Source organism: Pan troglodytes, chromosome 7, assembly GCF_028858775.2.
Source record: "Pan troglodytes isolate AG18354 chromosome 7, NHGRI_mPanTro3-v2.0_pri, whole genome shotgun sequence".
NCBI classification, from domain to species: domain Eukaryota; kingdom Metazoa; phylum Chordata; class Mammalia; order Primates; family Hominidae; genus Pan; species Pan troglodytes.
Window position 1 is genome coordinate 82,988,428 of NC_072405.2, and position 15,430 is coordinate 83,003,857.

Below are 15,430 nucleotides of genomic sequence, written 5' to 3' on the forward strand. Positions count from 1 at the left end.
GAAAACAAAAATGTGTTCAGACCTTTCTCCCATGGTGGATTAAATTTTATTATTTTTATTTAAATTTACAATCATTGTATATGTGTACTTTGATACATAAAATATAAGATACACCTCTGTATGCTTATAGTTTATTTACAACATAAAGCTAACATAATTGAAAACATAATATTCAAGTTAACAACCTGAATTTAGTGTGACAGATGATGTTTTTCATTTTAAAATGTTACGGTACTACCCATGGAGCCACACTCCTAATTTCAGCCCATACGTCCTGCTAGATGCTGTTCAGGACTCTGCTTTGTGATCTAGTAGGAAGTCTTTCTTTGTACAGTGTGCTGGCATACCATTTGGCTATTGCTCGGTGGAGATGCATCAATTATGTATTAGGTCTGCTTTTCTTCTCATTAGTCAGAAACAATTAAAGTAGAAGGACTTAGTGCCAAAGTCAGCCTGAACATAAACATAAAATCAGCCTCTGAAATCAAGTAACAGCCCATGGAGATGAAAAATCTGGAAAGAATCAGCAGACCCCTTAGGATACATGGGTGAACTCCCATGGGTACGTGGACTTCTGTTTGGAATCCTGAGTGGATTATTCCTAGAGGAAAAAAAATAAAGGAAATGATTTCTTCTCACATAGATCCATAGGGACAGGATAAATTATACCTTTTAACATCCTAAAAAGGGATCATTAGACCCCAAGGTTTGGTATGGTCAAGATCAAGTGATCATTAAGATCTGAGACTAAGGAGAGACCAACTTGAGCAAGATCACACATCTCTGTGATTCCTGCTTATGGTATCCAGGACAGGCAGAATTAGAAAAAGGTGACTGAGAGGTCTTTGCCTCTTTGGCCATGTGGCTGAAAAAGGCTTAGAGAACTAGGCTCCAAAGTCAATCCATTGGGTGTGGGAAGAAAATATAAGAGCCCTGGAAAACCTGAGCCCTGTTCTCAGGCACATAAAGAACAGTTCGCAAGGAAGTTTGAGTAGAGGCCCTGTAAAACTGAGAGCTCCAAACACTTTGTATAACTTGCCAAATGCAAAGAGCAGCCAATAAAAGAAATGTACATTTCATGACATGGCAGAAAGTGGTGTAGTCTCCATTTGTAAGCTGATTAGGTTAATATATATGAAATATCAGCTTAAGCTAGTTTCACTGTTTTCACAAGTCTTCTGATCATTCAACAATGTTCATTACTTCAGGAGCAGAGGAGGTCAAATTACAAAGGGTGTAAACTTGAAACTTCCAACTTGAAAACGGATTTTAACTTTAGAAGAAATGATATGCAAGAGATCAAGGCTAATATTTGTAAGGTTCAGGTTTTGTTGAAAGGAGGAAAAAACGATTTATGGGGTTCCCCGAAATTATCAATTGGAGAATTGAATACAGGAATTTGACTGTGAAACATAGATGAGGGAGGATGTAGGACATGATATCAGAGCATTTTGGAGAGGTCTGCAAGAGGGAGTGGGGATAGAAGTTTCCAGATTTGAGTATCTGAGGGCACAAGTGTCTCAAATGAGACTTCCTCTCTATGTCTTAGGAGAAGTTGTGTTAGCAGCCTCATCAAATATTCAGAACCACCTCAGGACAGCCACTGTAGGATAGAGGGGTTGGTTTTGGGTATTTAGGCAGAGCCTGAGATAGCCCTGTAGCGGACCCTCTAGTGCTGCACAGACACACTTCTGGGATCCAGCATTCAGTTGCTCAGTTGATGTGAGTGTTGGCAGCTGATGCCTGTGACTGAGTCCTTCTCCCAGAATTGCTCTTAGCCAAAGAGGGCCTCCTAGTGAGAGGCCGTGGGAACTCACTGGGGGCAGCCCACATCGAATAACTGATAGACTGTCGGGGAGATAAAGGTCTGGCTCCCTTGCCTCAATTGGAGCAACTCACAAAAGGTGTCCCAGCTCCAGTTCCCTGTACAGTCAGCTTCTTTGCAACTGTGTGGCAGCTCTAACTTCTCTCTGCTCAACCTGGCTCCCCTCACTTCTATGGATGTTGTATGGAGAACTCTTGCGAATAAACCTTCTGTAAGCAAATCTCAAAGTCTGTTTCCTATGAAGCTGTAGCTACAACAAGCCTCTGTAGGTCCTCTGGGTCATGAATTGAAGTTTGGAAGAAACTGGAGATGAGTTCTCCTGGCCTAACCTAGGTAAGAGTTGCAAGCTGGTGGGCTGCCGGTGGGTTGCTGTGGTGCAGTGAGAGGTGAGGCTTTGGGTGTGCATCACAAAGGGACAGGCTGGATGGAAGACATGGCTGTATTTCACAGGATCAGTTAGAGCCAAGATTGAGTCAGCCTTAGGGAGGAGGAGTGGCCACCCACACGCTGACTGTGCTGGGAGGCTTGACCAAGAGTGACCTCAGATATGAATCTTTCAGCAGATGCAGCAAGGCCAGAGGTCAAGTGCCAAAGATGGTGGAAAAGGCACTTCAAGGGAGGCCAGTGAGGACAAGAGGATGTTTCTTAAACCAGATGCCCCTCCCTTGAGGCAAGAGGATACCAAGCCACCCGAAAACTAGATCCGTTCTCCACCCTTCCTCCCACCACCAGAGGGACAGAGAAAGGTGACTGAATATTTACCAGAAAAAGGATTATATTATACTAGAGGTAGCCAAGTTTCCCTGAAAGGGACAAAATGAAGAGTTTTTCCACCATCAGTAGAAATGGGTCTCTAGAATTACTAATTTTGGTCCTAGAGAAATAAGATAGCTTCATTTGTACACATCTGTGATGTAATTGTGCAGAAATATGCAACTGAAAAGAGGGAAGAAAAAACACATCAGTGCAGAAAAGCCATATATGTGATATATATATTCATTTATTGTAAGATTATATATATATTTACATATATATATCACTTTCTTGGCACTAAGAACCAGGTCTTGTTCTAAGGCTATTATTTAAATAATTCTATAGTTTATGGACTTCTCAGTCTCAGAAAATTAGCCGAGCCTTCAGCTGATAGTGCACTTTTCAGCCTGAATGTTGAAAAGGTATTTCCCCGGCAGACAGCCAGAAACATTGGAATCTGGAGCACAACTCCTGTGTATTGTCATTTTAAGACTGAACGGACAGGTTGAGCATGAACTACAATGGATCCAAAGGAAACTTGCTAGAGTGAGGTTAAATGTCCCTGCACTAAAATGCAAACAAGGCTCTTGTTCTCAGCCTTTTGATTTTTCTAACTGCTTTTTCAGAGATTTCTCTCATTTAATTCTCACAACAAGCCTAGAAGGTGGCTACTCTTATGACCTTAATTTTACAGAGGAAATGGCATCTTCAAGCACTTCCACACCTGGGCTGTGGCCAAGCAGGGCTCTAGACCCACAGCCCATGCTCATCACCTCTGCAACCTGCAGCCTCCGCTATACTGTTCTGCTTCTGTGTACATTTCAAACCAAATTTGCAGAAGAGCACAAAGAATCTGAACAGTCATTTTAGCAAAGCTAAAATGTCACATGCATATGATGAACTAGGTGCATACAGACATGGAGGGAGCCAAAATCAGTCTCATTTGTTGTTTTTCTTTCTTTCTTTCCTTTTTACAACCCCAAAAAGCAGGAAGAATCCTTCTCTTTTGGTGCATCATGTAATGCATGTTGTAATTAGTTATTTATGTATCTAAGTCCTTCATTTAGAAAACCTGTGTATACTTACGTCCCAGGAGCCGTCACCTGTGCCTTGTATCATTTTATCCTTAATTGGAGTTTCGGTGGCTTGTCATTTAGTTTCTTTCACGTCACAAAAGAGGAGTGTCTTAGGAAGAGTGGAGAGACTGAGCTCACACACAGGCAAGTAGAAAATCTTCAAGTGTTCTGGCAACACTTGGACACTCCCAACACTCCGCAGTGAAAAAGCCAATATTTGCCAAATTTCTAAGCTGTGCTTATCAGTCAAACTGTTTTTTTCACCCCCCGCTCCCCCCGCCCCCACCCTTTATCCATCTTTTCTTTCCTTAACAAGGTTACCACCAATAGCTGTTTATGGTACTAGTGGGATGCTAACAGTACACGTTTAAAATGTAGGCCAACAGATTTTGAAGCTTTTGATGACATACAGCAGATAGATTTGGAAATGCCTAAGAACTTCTCATTTTAACTTTCCTCCTGATAGAATCTATTTGTATCACTGGTTTTAGTCTTGTAGACTTGGAGGGAGTGGTGAAAGATGAACAGGCAGGGCTCAGCCACAAGGGGAGAAAAACGTCATCCACCCCCCAGAATAGCAACAGCAATAAATATGGTCATGTCGCTCTTCTGCTGAGGCTAAAACGACAGACAGGATCACATTTACGGCACCCAGCAGGCCCACTGCTATGAGGGGTGGCTCAGGGCTTTGGAAGCAACGTGTACAAAAGTTGGTGCTGATTTCAGAGCTGTGACTTAGCACAGAAAGAAACAGGGCATAGGGTCTAGACCCCACCTCAGAGCTAGAAGGGGCTTGGCACCCTCTTGGCCACAGGGGAGGACATTCTAAATCAGCTTTCAGGACAACTGGCTCAGGGCTCTTGAGAGCGGAGCTGAGAACTTCCCTGCATGTCTGCCTGAGAACTTGCTGTTGTCTGCAGCTGCCACAGCCATGAAGGCCCAGATGTAATCAGGAAGGTAAAAAAGAGGGCTCTCAGTGATCATCAGTTATTTAAAGAGGGCCCATCAGATTTCAGTGACTTCTTTGCACAGAATCAGCACCTTTGCTCTGGGAAGTCTAATAGGAAGGAATATCTCCCTTACTTCAAAACTCATCAAGGCTTCCCTTCCAGACCAAGCCACTGGGTTTTAGCCATTAAGGCTCTAGATGCCTCAACTTCATCTCTCTATTTTCATATATATTCCAATTTCATATACTGAATGTCCATATCTCTGGGGCGTTGTGTTTTTACCATCTTCTTTTGCCACTTGAAACTGGTAGGATGGGGCTTATGCATTTTCATAACTTGCATACAGCAGGAGTCTCTTAGGCTGAATAGTTTTCAAGCTAACATATGTAGCTGATTCTTCATATGTGCTTTGGAAACCAAGGCATCACCTGAATTTGACCAGTTTCCCTTTTTTCTGTTAAACTTCCCTGCTCCAAAATGATGCAGTTTCATAAAGTGAAGCTTTTCCGCTCTGCCATCTTTGTGGTTCACCGACTTTTCCAACCTGTCCCCGCAGGGAATCCCTGGAAGCAGGTTCACTTTGGCCACATCACCCCTTTCTCTCATGGAACTTTAGTAACCACAGACTCAACTCTGTGCTTTCATTTGTTTCAATTACATACTGAGGATTTAAATTGATCTTTTCTTTATGGATTGCGATATTACTTTTATTTGAAAAATATAGTACTTAAGTGAAAGCCAATGTTGTTTTACACTTTGGTGTCTCTGTAAAATTCAGCACTAGATTCTATTGTCACTGTTATCTTATGCTTCTTTAGGATCTTATTAAGACAAACAAGGTAAGTGAAGTATGTTTTTATAGTACTGTAATAATTCTCATATTTGTGCTGTCACTGTCCTTGGTAACGGGTGGTTAAGAAAAAAAAAAATCATACCAGTGTGTTGAAGCTGGTGCCAAAGAAACATAAATGATTATTGCTGCTCATTGTCTGCTGCTGCCCAGAACTTTAACTTGCCCTATTTATACAGTTACAAAGCAAAATCTTACTTAGAGAAACCTTTGCAACATTAGCATTTTCTTTCTTTAAAGCTTATGTCTCTGAGTTTTTATGCCGTGTTTCTCACGTAGCCAGAGACAATGCAGACATAAATTAACTTTTCTTTGTATTATTTAGTGACGAAAAGAACACAACAGCAAGGATGTTTGAAAAATAAATTCCAGTGTATTCTTAAATACTCTAATTTGAATGACAAAGCTATATTCCAAATGATCTTAAGTCTCTGGAAAGATTCCTTTAAATATGAAAAGAGAATGATAAAATAAGATGTCCAGGAAGACTACTTGAATCATTTATTGGGAAATAGCAAGAAAAAGGCACTCTCCACTGAGAGGATAGTTAAAATGTACAGAAACACATTTTAAATTAGTAAGAAAGCACTTAACTTTAGGAAATATAACTAATTAAAAGCTGCAATTTCAAACCTAAGCATTAAGTATCCTCTGTGCAGTGTGCGTTTCTAAGATTGTGTCTAAAATATCCTACAGGCTTTTATAGTTGCATTTATAAATATACCTCTTAATTATTCTTAATAAGACAAATGTTTGTGATATTATTAGTTTTATTCAAATATTGGATGACAGTGGGAAGTGCCTCCTTTTTTCTCCTAGATTTTTCTTACCTTCATACTATAAGTGATTTTTGCAGAATATTAATATAACCATTGAGATGTTCTTTTAATGATTTTCAACAGGCATAGCCTGAAGTCAAGAAAAGAATCTGTGGAAATATGAGTAGTATTTAAGAATTTTTATTATTTGTTATTTCTTTCATCAACTGTAATTTCCAGCTAGTAGTGATTATTTCACATGTATTTTTGAAGTATGAATACCTAAAATTCATTGTAAACCATTAGAGAGAATTGCCAAAAATGAAGTTACAAAGTGCAGCCAATCTAGCAGGATACACTGGAGAACACATTATTAGCTGACATTTACCCAGAGTATTCAAAAAGTCAGTTATTTTTACCGTTCTATCATTATTATCTATTACACTTCTTATGTGCCATGTGCTAAAATTGTGTTAGTTAACATGTTAAAAATCACAATGAATCCTCCAAATATCCCAATAAAGGTGGTGTAATTACTTTACCTGGATTATAGATGAGGAAGCCGTGCCCATGATCACATAGCTAGTGAGCAGTGAAGCCAGATTTGAATCCAGTTCTGGCTTTAGATTTTGAGCTCTTAACTACAACTCCATATTCTGGAGTGAAGGGTAATGCTATGTTACAGTGGAGAAATTACATGGTGAAGCCATTGCCCTCATACACTGGGAAGATTCCATGACCGAATCAATGTGTCCAAAAGCCAAGAAACTGAACTGAAGTCAGGCTGTGTTACCAATAGGTAAAGAGAGGGCTCTAGAGTTGGTCCTGCATACAAGCTGAGGCAAGTGGTAGGTCACACCGAGGCTGTGGGAAATGATTAGAGCATACAGTGAGTTTGCAGCTAGAAGCATTGGGTTTTAGTTCCAGCTCTACTGATTATTAGTGAGGTAGTGAACTTCACACCTCAGTGCTAATTTCTTATTTCTGCTGGAAGGGTTGTTGGAAAAATCAAATGAGTACTGTTTACAAAGGCACTTTGTAAGCTTTTAGAAGGAAATTAGATATTATTAAAGCAATGTTGGGACAAATTTGTAATAAGTGTTGGTTTACTTTTAGCAGGATATTCTCTCTACTCTGTTTCTCCCAGTTTTTTTCTATGAACTCAAAACAATCTTGGGCAAAAATTTCCTAAGGTAAAATAATTAGTGACTTAAGGAATAGGTTATATTTATATGTAGGACTAGTGAAATCAAACTGATGACTGTGATTGTGCCTCATATAGTAAGGCCAGATCGTGTAGTGGTAAGAACACAATCTCTGGACCGGACTGTTGGGTTTAAGTCCCAATTTTGACATGAACAATGTGAGTTTGGGAAAATTTTTGTTCCTCAGTATCCTCATCAGTAAAACAGGGATGAGGATTTCTCCCTGCTTTAAGGGATTTTGCAAGTGTTAAGTACAATATACATATAAAGCCCTTAAAACATTTCCTGGCACACAGAAAACACTCTAAGAAATATTAGCAACCACGTGGTGCAAATGCATCTTTGATTGGTCTGTATTCATGTACTTATTCTGAATATGTACACCGTTCATCACAGAAGAGATGGATGAAAGAGCATAGATAGATATGTCAAATATTTTTCACAAGAAAAGTGAATTTTCACTTAAAGTGAATTTCCTATTAAAAGAACTTAGTGCATCATTAACATTATTAGCCATTCTTTGGGAAACTAGAATATTAAACTATTATAAGTCTACAGTAACCTCAAAGCAAAGGTGTCCTGACTTAATGAGTTGCACTTGTTATTAAATATGATTATTTGTTCTGGGATGCATTGAAAGAAAACATTTTAGAGTTTCAAAATCAAGTCTGGGCTGTTCTAAGGTTGTTGAGGCTTTTGCTTAGAAGCCCTCAGAGGGTAATCTATGGTTTTTGAGGGGAAGGTGGTGGAATCTTAGCACCATGAACCTGGGGCCTCTAACTGGTGGCTTGACACCATGAGGTTTTACCAGATCGTTTTGTGGAGGTTGTTTCAAGTTATTTATCCTTTTCTTTTAGACTCTCACTATTCTGCTCTGAAAATTTTACTGATGAGGGAAAACTAGGGATTGAGAATTGAGACGGTTCATCAATTATACACTAAATTGATAGTTTGTAAATTTTACCTGCATGAGAAAAACCTGGAGGGCTTGTTAAAACAGATTTCTAGGCTCCACCCCCGGAGTTTCTGATTGAGTAGAATATGCATTTCTAAGAAGTTAGGTAATTTTGCACTTCTTGTCAGGGGCCCATGCTTTTTGAAACACTGCAATAAATCAAATACAGTACAGGAGTCAAGTTGATTGGAACTCTAGTAAACTAGCCAGAACCATCACAGTTCTTTATCAAATCAATGTACTTGATGAACCATCTTTTTATCTCATTTAATGAGATAATATTTAGAATTTTATGGACACTTGAGAATATCAGCTAACAAGAATTGTTCACATTCAAAATAAAAATTCTCAAGAAAAAATTTTTAAAATAACGACACCCCTTTTTTTGTGGGGGGTACAGTGCTTCTTGGTACCCAACGCACTGTTCCCAGCATATTGATCACAGAGCCCCTTTGACACAGTATACCTTTGTCATGGCACTGAACCTTGATCACTGAGCACCTGTCCACAGTGTGCTGTGGTTCTAGTATGTCTTGGCCACACGCAGTTTGCTTGCTTTCTTAAGCCTGTGTCTATGTGGGTGAACACCCCCTCCCCCGCCCTTTATTCTTATGTGTATCCCAATTAAAAATCTTATGTAATTCACATGAATCAGATTACTGGCATGCATCAAGGCTGAGCAGACAAAGTTGTTTCTGGGTGTTTATTAATAGTATTAACATTGCTACTGTCAGGAGAAAGTGGAGACAATTCTATTTTTTCCCTACAGGTATAAAAGATGTTTTTTAAAATGGCTGAGCGTAGTGGCTCACGCCTGTAATCCTAGCACTTTGGGAGGCGGAGGCGGGTGGATCACGAGATCAGGAGTTCAAGACTAGCCTGGCCAACATGGTAAACCCCGTCTGTACTAAAAATACAAAAATTAGCCGGACCAAGTGGGACGCACCTGTAATCTCAGCTACTCAGGAGGCTGAGGCAGGAGAATTGCTTGAACCCAGGAGGCGGAGGTTGCTGTGAGCCAAGATCATGCCATTGCACTCTAGCTCTGGGCGACAGAGCAAGACTCCATCTCAGAAAAACAACAACAACAACAACAAAAACAGATCTTTTTTAATTTTGGAAAATTTGGTATTGAACTAGCTTAAGTAGGTAAATATATTCTCTGGAGAATATCACCATTTCTATTTTCTAACTTATCAAGAAAGAAAAATAGCAGGGGATTGGTTATTCTTAAAAGCCTAGAGACCTCTTGTGGCCATTCACAAAAGTACCGGAAAAAAACAGAAATCCAGAGTATTCTAATTTGTCAGGTTTCTCTAGCTTAGTTGTCATTCTTTTTTTTTTTTTTTAATATAGGAATTACCTAATACCTGTCAAAATATATACGGTAAGTCAGTAAAAGGATTTTTACATAACAGTAACTTATATAAATGTATACGCACCTCAGCCGTAACAGTACTATAGGATAAAGTAAAACTTTATTGAAGCATAAAGCAAAAACATACAAGAAATTGCACAAAACATAAGTGTCCAGCTTGAGAAATTTTCCTAAATTGGATATATCTGTGTAGCCAGCATATCTGGTAGATTTTTTATCATAATTTTATAGGTAAGATGACTCAGGCTCAGAAGTTATATGATTCATTGTTTCATAACATCAATCAAATTCATGTGAACTTCATTCACTCAGAAATAGGCAAAATGAAGAACGAACTTGAAATAAATATTAACATAAAAGTCAGTTTACAGAGCCATGATCTACAGTCTGGATTTATCAATAGGAAAATTTATCAAATGAAATTACTTTTACATATAGAATTTCTAGAGCAGCAGACTATTAGGCCACAATTTATTATTATGTTATTTGTTATTTGTTGTCGGTAGTGGTTACCTGCTATTTTCCTCCATTAATTAATAAGCAGTTTGGGTTCATCTTTTATGTACCAAGCACTGTTCTGGGTTCCTGCTGACACTAAAATGAATAATATTGGATCTTTGCCCTTCAGAGGCTCAGAATCTGATGCACCAGAAAGACATATAGACAGTAGTTTAATAATACAGCATTTTGACAAGGACTTTAATGGAACGGTATCCATCTGCATGGACTCATTTTCAATAAGGTGGCTGTATTTTTCTCCAAAGTCCACCTCAGGCTGGTTAAAGCTTGCAAGTCCACAACTTTCTCTCTTTGGTTTAAGGCTAGCATAGTGTAGTAGAAGCTAATACTTGACTAGTAATCAGAAAATGTGTGTCTGAGATGTAGTTCTGTTACCGGCTCCAGGATTTTGGACTAGTATTTCACTTACTAAACCTCATTTCTTCAGCTATAACTGTAGTGGAAGCTCTTCTAATTTAGGGATGGTAGCTACCTCACAGGCTATCATGAAGATCAAATGAGATTGTAAGAAAGCCATTTGCGATCTTTAGATGCAGACGTTCTACTTTATACCTTTTCTTTATAAAGTATTAATATTGAACATCAGTGCAGTCATCAGTTCATCAGTGTTTACTAGTTCATGGTTTTGCTGCTGGGAATATGTGCTAGAGAAAGTGCTCAGTGTTTGATAGTGGGCAGATTGATCTGTGCATATCCATGTTCTTCCTAAGGATAGTGAAGAGAATGAAAAAATAATAAGCATAGTGGGTGTCTCGGAAATGGAGAAGGAAGCAAAAGCTGATTAGGAAAGGAAAAGGTACCGAAAGCAAATTAGTATGCAAATTTACTCATTCACAAATTTACCCAGGGTTCTCTTTCTCCTCATCAAAACAATTTATTAAATACTAAATAAGATAGATACATTCAATGGTATAGTAGTAAATATTTAACAACCAACTTTCTGGGAAAAAGTTAAACATGATAGCATTTACCGATTTCTGTAAATAGTTCTACCATGGCCAATTTCAAGTCACTAACATGACATCACTGAACAGAGAGGAAGAGATATGCAAGTAGCACATCCTTATATACTATTTGCCTTGTATGGATATGATAGACACAAACTCAGGAGTATAGATAATAATACACATAATTAGGAAGTGATGAGTTTTAAGTATTTGCTAGTTTTATTTTTAAAATTATTTATCTATTGATTTATTTTTGAGATGGAGTCTGTCGCCCAGGCTGGAGTGCAGTGGCGTGATCTTGGCTTACTGTAAGCTGCGCCTCCCGGGTTCACACCACTCTCCTGCCTCAGCCTCCCGAGTAGCTGGGACTACAGGCACTCGCCACCACGCCTGGCTAATTTTTTGTATTTTTAGTAGAGACAGGGTTTCACCGTGTTAGCAAGGATGGTCTTGATCTCCTGACCTCATGATCCGCCCACCTCAGCCTCCTGAAGTGCTGGGATTACAGGCATGAGCCACTGTGCCCGGCGAAAATAATTCATTTAAATGCAACTCAGTTTGATTTAATTTTGATTAATAGCTGAGTTGAACATCCACTTTGCAAATTCCTGAAAATTTAACAATCAGCTATCATGAGCCAGTGGGGGCACCACCCTGGATATAATGGTAATTGTGTTAGTATGGTACTAGTTATGGTAAAGATTATCACCTCTTCTGGGAAGCCTATCTGTGTTAGGTGCCTTTCTCTATATTCCTACTATAACTTTCTAGATGTCACAGCAAGTACCACACTGTGTTGGGATCTCATTTCTCTGCCTTCACACTTGATTTCCCTAAGGCCAGTGACTGTGACTGACTTTGAACTCTGTATCTTCTCTATCTAGCACTTAGGGCTCAAAAAATGTATATTGAAAACAAATTTACCTGGACCTGGCTCCTGTCCTCAAGGAGCCCACAACGATCATATCTATGATCTACAAAAACCATAGACACAGAATACACAGTGTAGTAGGAGCTCTGAATAAACATGTGAAAGGATAATAAGGTTTTTATATTACCAACAGTGGCTTTTATTGGGATGGGAAAAAAGTGATTATAGATCATTGGAAGTAGATGTAGCAGTTCTATTGTGATAAAAAACACACACATTTTTCCTTATGTCATCTATTTAATGATATTCTTTTAGTGTTCACACCTTTAACAGGTAAAAGCAACACACATTCATTATAGGACAATTAGAGTATACAGAAGCATAAAGAAATAAAAGCCACCTATATTTTACAAGATTGATGTATTGATGAGGATAGGTTAAGACAATAGCATCCAGAAAGCACCAAATAACAGTGCCTTACACAAGATCCTTTTTTTCCTTTTCAAGTAAAAGTTTGGAGGTTTGCAGACTCAAGTTGGTGTGGGTTCTGCTCCTCAGTGTCTTTAGAAGCTCAATTTTCCCAAAGTTCATGGCCCAGCTGTTCCTAAGGCGTGGCCCCATTCTTCATGGTCCAGGTCAGAATCCATCCTCTCTGAAGCAGGATGGAGGATGGGATGAAGAAGAGGCCCAGGGCTAATTGTCTCTTTAAGGAAGATTCCCAGAACTTGCCCTGTGGCACATCCATGACTTTCCCCTTGTTAGAAGACAGGAGACCATGTTTTGCTGCAACAGAGCCTAGGAAATACAGTCTTTATTCTCAGCAGTCATGTGCTCAGCTAAAATTTCTATTACCGTGGAAGAAGGGGAAAATAGGTAGGATCGACTGTCAGAATTTGTCAGAATTATTTCCTTAAATTGCAAATAGAGGAATTTCTAGGTTAGAAGTTATGCCCATTTTCACGATTCTTGAAGCATATTGATACATTTGCCTTCAGAAGTTCTGTGCATGTTTACACTCCCAATGAGATCTATGAATGCTTTGTACTAAACACCAAGTAATCAAGTCATTCAATGTTTCTTCTATGGCTTTGCTGTGGGCAGGATGTGATGGAGAAAAGTGTTGTGTTTGAGGGACCAGGGCTTTATTGTCAGGACTTTTTCAGCTTCAGGTGACACATGGCTTATCACGAGTATTGGAATTTATTCAAATATTTAGGATGATTTAGTATTAAGGTTGGTGCAAAAGTAAGCGTGGTGTTTGCTATTGAAGGTAATGGAATAGAAAACTAGGAATCTGAAGGTGGATAATTTAAAAATGAAGTTCTGAAGAGGAATGGGAGAGGAGGATTATATGGGTAGTTGTAAAAATTTTGAGACCTACAGAGAGAGGATGAAATGTAATATGATGCCCTCCTAATGTCAGTGAAGGGGCTTTTACACATATGTTTTTATCAATGGCTACATTCCAGGCAATACCCTAGGTGCTTTATATACATCCTTTCTTGAATTCCCACAGCCATCTGGGTAGGCATATAATTTTTATGTATCCATTTTTTACACACAATGAAGTCAAAGCTCAAGAAAGCTCAAGTTAGGGTAGAGCTAGAATTTAAACCCCACTCTGTCCGATTTCAAAGTTTTCCTCTTTCCGCTCTTACTCTTAAGTGTGAACTGATAAAAACAATTTTGGCAAGGAATTCACCTTTTCTATAGCACTTGAATTAACTGAAGGATATAAAAGACATTATGAAATCTTAAAAAATTATGAAAGAATTACAGAGAGTAACAAATGAGGTACTGTAAAGGCAAGGAAGAACCTCATGAGATTTTGTCTTTTCCAGGGGCCCTTCTCTGACCTGGGTTGGCTGCCTGTCCCTCCTTTCTCATAGTACTCTGTGTTCACCCTAAGACAGTTCTCATCTTTATTGTGATTGTCTATTTCCTTGGTCATCTCTACTGCCGGATTATATCTTGAGTGTTAGATATTAGATTTCACACATCTTTATATTACCAGGAGCCAGCACAATGTCTGGAACAGTGTAGGTGCTCAATAAATATTTGCCAAATAAATTTTACAGGCATTTATTCTATGGTCATATTTATACATATTACTGAAAGAGATTTTTTAAATCAACTTACTATATGATGCCAAAATTTCAAAGACATACAATAATAACTAGACTAATATAAAATTATGATTCTGACTATGGTTATAACAGAATGTTTATAAGGCAACTGAACCTGTGACTAAGACTGAGTGCCTACAACGTGACAGGGTGTTCTGAGTGTTTAACATTTTATTATTAATTTTTCATAAAAGTCTTATGAGGGAAACAATAAAATTATTATTCTTACTTAGAAAATGGAAAAACCAGGATATGAACTTGGGCAGTACTGTTGTAGAATTTTTGTGTTTAACAACTAGGCTATTTTATATCGCCATTGTTTATTAGCTGTTTATGACAAAAACAGTTTTTTTGCATGACTCCATAGTGGCATTTTTGTTTTCTTTTACAAAGCACAGTTTAATTATCAAAATCAAGTACTTACGGTTTATACAAGACTATTGTCTAATCTACAGCAGTTAGTCAAATTTGTGGAATTAGTCCACTAATGTCATAGTAGCATCTTCTAATGAAAGCTCATAGATCCTTTTCCTGTTGCTTTGTTTGTCGACCGTAACTTCCTTTCCAACAAAGGAACAGGCTGCAAGAGCAACCCTCAGTATCTTGGGAAATTGCTGCTTTTATACCTGAGCAACCCCCAAACCGAAGAGTAATTTGCTATCATCATTCTTCCTTACTGCCCTTCATAACCAGGGTCTCATATTTTTGATTTTTTCTTCTAAAAAAAAAAAAAACCCAAAAAACAACCGTTCAATTGCACCTCCCAGGTGCACTCCCAGGCTTGCCAGGGGCTTTCCAGTCGCAGACCCCGCGTTTTTGCAGACTCTGCCGCCGGCGAAACTACATTTCCCAGCGGGCCGCGCGCCCTCCTTCCGGCAGGTACCGCTCAAAACCCGGAAACGCCTTGCGGGGCAGTGTGGGAGGGAGAAGCCCAGGGCGGACAGGCCGGGCCCACCCGTGCTCGCGCACCCCAAGATGGCTGAGAGGCAGGAAGAGCAGAGAGGGAGCCCGCCCTTGAGGGCAGAAGGCAAGACCGACGCGGAGGTTAAGCTCATTCTGTACCACTGGACGCATTCCTTCAGCTCTCAAAAGGTACAGGCCTTGGCGGCGGAGGGTGGCGCGGATCGGGCTTCAGCACTGGGACAGCTCCTTCTGAGTCCCGCCCAGGGAAGCCGGTCCACCTAGAAATCCGCCTCCAGTGTCCTGACCCCGGGCAG

The 15,430-nt window shown here is 39.3% G+C and overlaps 1 protein-coding gene across 4 annotated transcripts in view; it reads left to right on the forward strand.

Moving 5' to 3' along the window:
• GDAP1 (ganglioside induced differentiation associated protein 1) overlaps positions 1-15,430 on the forward strand; it is a 172,975-nt gene that overhangs the window by 13,644 nt on the left and 143,901 nt on the right. The window contains exon 1 of one of the 4 annotated variants that reach the window (XM_054656830.2): positions 15,092-15,305. The exons of 1 other annotated variant lie outside the window; for it this stretch is intronic. In XM_054656830.2, coding sequence (XP_054512805.1) covers positions 15,189-15,305 — 117 coding nt within the window. In that variant the 5' untranslated portion in view covers positions 15,092-15,188. Of the gene's footprint in view, positions 1-15,091; positions 15,306-15,430 lie in introns of those variants that run through there. 2 more of the 4 variants (XM_054656832.2, XM_519814.9) reach the window with 2 other exon arrangements.